Source organism: Cydia splendana, chromosome 1, assembly GCF_910591565.1.
Source record: "Cydia splendana chromosome 1, ilCydSple1.2, whole genome shotgun sequence".
Classification (NCBI taxonomy): domain Eukaryota; kingdom Metazoa; phylum Arthropoda; class Insecta; order Lepidoptera; family Tortricidae; genus Cydia; species Cydia splendana.
The window spans coordinates 8,816,929-8,823,058 of NC_085960.1; the positions used below are offsets into that span (position 1 = coordinate 8,816,929).

The 6,130-nt window shown below is 38.4% G+C and overlaps 4 protein-coding genes across 4 annotated transcripts in view; 1 reads left to right on the top strand and 3 right to left on the bottom strand.

Moving 5' to 3' along the window:
- The window catches only part of LOC134796104 (uncharacterized), a 349,320-nt gene that overhangs the window by 330,747 nt on the left and 12,443 nt on the right, over positions 1-6,130 (top strand). The gene's annotated exons all lie outside the window — the stretch shown is intronic.
- On the bottom strand, positions 2-1,337 carry LOC134795613 (aminomethyltransferase, mitochondrial). Its single transcript, XM_063767517.1, has one exon. It carries the CDS (start codon positions 1,253-1,255, stop codon positions 14-16), a length of 1,242 nt encoding a protein of 413 aa, XP_063623587.1. The 5' UTR covers positions 1,256-1,337; the 3' UTR covers positions 2-13.
- Positions 3,958-4,546, bottom strand: LOC134796216 (protein Abitram). The gene has a single exon (XM_063768256.1). It carries the CDS (start codon positions 4,506-4,508, stop codon positions 3,990-3,992), a length of 519 nt encoding a protein of 172 aa, XP_063624326.1. The 5' UTR covers positions 4,509-4,546; the 3' UTR covers positions 3,958-3,989.
- Positions 4,550-5,101, bottom strand: LOC134796486 (COX assembly mitochondrial protein 2 homolog). The gene is made up of 2 exons (XM_063768681.1): positions 4,935-5,101; positions 4,550-4,729 (listed from the first exon to the last, which is right to left on the bottom strand). The coding sequence occupies exons 1-2, from the start codon at positions 5,013-5,015 to the stop codon at positions 4,550-4,552; spliced, it is 261 nt and encodes an 86-aa protein (XP_063624751.1). The 5' UTR covers positions 5,016-5,101.

Genomic DNA, 6,130 nt, shown 5'->3' on the forward strand with positions numbered 1-6,130 from the left:
TTATATTTTTATTTTATTTCTTCGTGTAATAATTAGACGGCACAAAAGGCATTTTAGCAACAAGACATGGGACATGCTTTCCTCTAATATTAACCAACAGTTTAGTTCCCGCTTTCTTCAAAGATTCCGCCACGTAGCCCATCGCCACGTTCCCTCCGAGCGAAGGGCTCGGGCACCCACTGGTCACTTTTCCAACCACATCCAAAGTATCCGGATGCTTGAGGATAGCATCTTTTCTTGCCGGAGCTCCAGATTCCATGCGCACGCCGACTCTCCGCTTTTCGACTCCCTGTTTAATGTGTCGTAAGATTACGTCAGCTCCTGGAAAGTTGGCTTCACCTCTCCTGCGCTTAGATATGAGCCAAGTTAAATTGGCTTCCACTGGAGTAACAGTCTCGTCGATATCGTTTCCGTATAAACACAACCCTGCTTCCAACCGGAGCGAGTCCCGCACTCCCAGGCCCGCCAGTTTTATGTCATTCGATTGGAGTAAGGCTTCTGTGACGTGATCTGCTTTGTCGGCCGGGATCGACACTTCCACGCCGTCTTCACCGGTGTAGCCGCAGCGCGTGATGCGGCAGCCTTGCACTCCAGCCACGGAGCCCACGCGGGATGTCATGAATGTTAGGTCAGGCATAGAGACGTCTGTAAGCGGCTGAAGCAATGAAACGGCCTTCGGGCCTTGTACTGCGATCAAAGCCCTATCACTGACATCTAAAAATTCGACGTGTATGTCTTTTCCTTGTTGTTTAAATATTTTAGACGAGTTTAACATATGTTGCTTATCGACTTCGAGCCGCCCAGCATTTGATACTATGTACAGTGTTTCATCGTTCACTTTGGTAACAATCAAATCGTCAATGATGCCGCCTTTTTCCGTCAAAAAGACCGTTAGAGCGCTTGATCCATTAGCCATTCCTTTTAAGTCCACTGGGCAGAGCGATTCGAACCATGATATACAATCTTTCCCACGCACATTCGTCTGTAGCATGTGAGATACATCAAAAATTGAGGCATTTTTACGTGTAAATAAATGGGAGGCCGTAACGCTCAAATCTGCGTACTGTACCGGCAGTAAAAATCCAACAAAGTTCACTACCTTGCCGCCATACCGAGTGTGTAAGTCATATAGTGGTGTTTTCACGGCCTTCTGATGTCCGTCACTGTATGCGCGCACTAATTGAAACACAGAAGGTGTGGTCTTAACATTGGAATGTTTACAAGTAAAAGCGCAAAATCGGCTCAGAGACCCCATTTTCACAGCTACACAGAGATATTCGATGACTGTACTAAACTGTGGTCTCGTAATGACTGCAGTTTATAGTTATCACTATCAGTGTCCCGTAATGGTGGGTCAAGGGTCACCAAACTGCTGGAAACAAACAAAATAGTTGCTGATAACGTAACTTGTGAGTGGAGACTATTAAGTTGCTTATGCTATTGTATTATGTACCTAGTGTTTGTAGCCATAAACTTTACATCTAGAGTGCCACCAACCTATTTAGCAAAATGGTATGGTATTCAATATTTTTTTTACATTTTAGTTATTTGCGTATGGAAACTGCCACCCTACTGCTATTTATACGGGGGCTGCTCCGGCTCTACTCATGCGATTACAATATTATTTATACCATTATGAGGGATATTTCAATGCTAATAATAATTATGGCCATGAAAACCTTTCAAACTAAGCACAGAGTTTTTTTATTGTATATTTTTTACTGAAACCAAGCTGTTTTATATGGAATTTGAAAGTGCTTAGAAAAAACGGCAATTTCTACCACTTGAAGGGTTAAATGGATTTCGTTTTAAAATCTTTGAATAATGATAGCACTTATGGAGCCTCAATTACTGATCAATTGATCATCACGACTTTTGGTTAGGCTTCCACATAGACAGAAATAATGATTAGAGTTAAACTGAAAATCGTAATTAAATTCCAAAAAAAGTAAGACAATGTTGCCACTTATTACTAGCGCGTCTTGTATTTATGTAAAAATAAGTAAATAAAAGTACTTTTTTAAATCGTAGGAGTAAAATTACCAATAAATAAATTATCTTAGCGTGTTTATTTATAAAAAGGAATTTACTATTTTACAAACAAATTATTGCAGTGGCAACATTGTCTACTTTTTTTGGAATCTAATTACGATTTTCAGTTTAGACCAATAAAAATCTGCAACGATTTAGTTAGCACATGGAGTGCAAGTGTTATTTTAAACTTCAAACTTATACATATACCTTGCCGTAATACAGTTTAAACTAGTACGGAGGGTAGCTTGCTTTAGCTATACCTTGCACATCCATTAAGTAGCTAACACACTATCGCACCGGACCAAGGGTATACTCTTGGGTCGTCCCATTCGTTTTTTGTCAAGTTCTTAAATTAGTCCCATTCTGCTTTCGTCACCCATTCTACATTCGTCAAGTTCATAGGTGGTCTTTTTCATATTTGGTTATACATATTTGGTTGTTTGCCTTTTTCTTATTTCGGCTTATTCCGGTATTCGTCATCATCTTCTTTGGGAATGTCCGATGTTAGTCAATTTCTTTTTTTAGTCTCATTCGTTATTTGTCCTATCGTCTTTGGTCTTATTCTAATTTCGTATTTTTCTTATTTAGGCTCTTTTGAAATTTGGACACATTCTCTATTTGTCCCGTTAAATATTCGTCCCGTTCGATATTCGTCCCATTCGATATTCGTCCCATTCACTATTTGTCTTGTTTTTTGTTTTGATTCCATAAACAATTATCCTTATACTTAAATATTAATTAAATGTAACCTAAACAATGCACATGTAGGGGAGATTAGTCCAAAACGGGGACACGGGGCTTACTCCGTCGTGCCGTGCCTGGTCTTAGACCAGGGCACTGTAGTATGGCTACTTAAGATAGTTTCAGACTGATTAAAGCTTTGGTAACTGCTGTCAACCTTCTTCAGGGCGACTTCTATGACACCCACGGGAGGGAAGGGATGATGAAATTGATAACCACACTGGGAAAAAGACAATCAAAACATATGGCCAAAGATGACAAAGACTACCAGCGAAAGTGACGAATGAAGAATATGACAGAATACAGAATAAGACAAATTAAGAACTTGTCAATAACCGAATGGGACCAACAACGAACGTGTCGAAGAAATAATGACGAATAATGAATGAGACTGAAAACGAGATAGACTAACATCGAACATGCCCAAACAAGATAATGACGAATACCGGAATGGGTCGGAATAAGAAAAAGGCAAACAACAAATATGACCAAAGATGAGAAAGCCCACCGACGAACGTGACGAATGTAGAATGGGTGACGAAAGCAGAATAGGTCTAATTTAAGAACTTGGCAAAAAAACGAACGGGACGACCCAAGACGATACCGCACCAAGGTCATTGTGGGACGCACCCATAAGTACCTTGGTGCGGTGCGATAGTGTATTAGCTACTTAAAAGTAAAAATGTATCTATCTATATGTATAGCAATGTACCACACCGCATTTTTGTACCTAAGAAGCTCTTATGTAAAAGTAAGCAATAAATATATTGATTGATTGATTATATGAAAATATGACGTATAAATGTAACACTTGCACTGCGTGTGCTATCAAAATTGTTACTGACTTGGTCGAACTCTATTACCTAAACTGCATTCTACAATCTTCATTTCATCATTTTATGATTTGTCACCCAGAGCCATTTCAAATGGTAGGCAACTTGCTGTTCTACACCAAAGCTTGGCGGGCAAGAATTAACCTGACTAAATTTTGTAAGTGGTTTTTGATCTGTTGTCAGGAATGTTACTACATGTTTTAATTTCATAATTCATCTCATTGCGTTCATTCTTTCCCTCACACGTGTGTAAGAACTTTATAGTATACTCTCTTTCAGGCTACTTGTTCTGTGACTCAAACCATGTGTAAAAGGGTTGATTGTAGAAGTAAATATAAACACAAAGGTATTATTTATACAACAATTTAATACCTAAAGTTTCTACTTTACAATTTTCACATACTCTTCATGAGTCAGCATTTCATTTTTGTTTGCTTCAGAAACAGCAATACTTGACAAAATTATGGCAATAAATCCATCGGAATCTGGGAACACTTTCAACAGTTTTGGATTTTTCACTAACTCCTCATTAATTTCAACTAGAGTCCCTTTCATACAGGACAACACATCAAAACTGGGGCCGTTGTCAAACTCGACTTTACAGACCACAGACTTTGGATTCAGCACTTGGCCACCCTTTTTCCCTTTTCCTTTCACGGTGTTAGTTAATCGGTCAATATTACCAATAGTGAAGTTTAACTTATAATCTCCATCTGTCTTGAAGAAGAAGTGGCTAGGAGCTAGTGTTATCAAAGTTATCCTGTTAGAATGGAACATTATCATGATGTCATTATTTTCAATACCATTTACATTGAGGACATATCTTTTAGTGAAGTATCTCTCAGTGAAAGATTGGTAGGTGGATAAATCAGGGATATTATGTAAGATACTGTACTCCATTATAATACCTAACAACTACTTTATGCTGGCTGGAGTTCTAATTACTGTGCTTGACTTGCTTTTGCTTTTTGGGAGTTTAGTATTCTAGCGTGGATTTCCGCATGCCGTTTTCGTGACTCTTCTAGATTAGCTTTCTGACGCCGAAGACGCTCTTGCTTCAAACACTTTCTCATATCACTGTCATAGTCGTTGCAGTAGCCCGTAAACTTGAGGAATGTATGCTAGAAACAGTAAGGTTATGTTTTGATTTTTAATATTTTCTCAGAGTAAACTACTTAGTTCAAAATACGCAACAAAAAGATACAAAAAACATAAGTAAAAGCAACAAGTGACCAACGACTTACAAAAATATAACAGGTCAAACAAGTAACACACTTCTCGGTTACTAAAAAAAACGAGAAATTACAATAAACTCTTATAAGGTACCTCGGAGTGGCAGTCCATTAACTTTTTTATCAAAACATTACACTCGTCAGTATGTAGATGGGGTGACAAATCTGTATGCATAACTTAAATATTTTTAAATATTAATTAATACAAATAGTATTCAATGAAGAAAATGAAATGAAATCTTAAATCGCGAGTTGATAGATCATTGATAGATTGAATTGACACTGACATAAATATGTCATTTTCACTTTTTAATTTGTTTTTTTTTTCTCTCTTTATTTAAGAGCTTGTCACCAAGGAGACCACATCGCTCCATATAGAAAACAACAACAATCTTTTATAATTTTTGATACGCACAATATTTAATTTTAACGGGGATCGTGGTGAGAAATGGCGTTTCAGTTTGGTTTAAATAAATACCTATTCGTGTAGGTATAGTTCCTTATCTAAAAGCCGTAACAGACTACCGCACCACACCGCGACTATGGTGCGATCTAAATATCTCTATCTGGCTCTCACAGCTGCGTCCTTAACGAACGTACGGTGGACCACCTTACACACAATCGAACATGTGCCGGACCTCACCAAGGTCCGGTACGCCCGCCTGTTATCGCTATTGTCCTCTAGCTAGAAAAATGCATTTGCTTTGTGACAAAAAACATGAATATCATGGTGATACGATACGGTGATAAACAAGAGCATTTCAGGCCATGCTCTTCATTGGATGTCTATTTATTTATTTCGTTGGGTACTTATATATAGTCTGGCAAACACAACTTGTCAGTCAGTAAGAACCAGAAAAAATATTCTCATCCCTTTCTTTTAGGTGCTAATACTATCGTTAGACAAAGACTATACGATTCTCTGTCTATGTTTGAAATGAGGCTGTCCTGGCCAAACTATATTTTGTTCTTTTTTCTGAGCTAAGCCGCGGGCGGACAAACGGACATGCATGACGAAACTGGTCGGGTAACCTCGTCAATAAAAAAAGCGGCAAATTTGAATAATGTAAGCTTGGTTGGGTTGGTCTCGTGAATTCCGCGTCTTTTTCTACTAGAAGTTTGTGCGGAAAGTGAAAAGTCGTGGATTGTGTGGGGTCCAATGTAACATAGGTACCTACATCAAATAAAAAACATCGTTCAGTGGATCTATCACATATCTGACAGAGAAAAACAAAGATGGGTGTCGTTAAAAATAGGAGCGAGGTCGAACAAGTGAAGGCCATGACATGA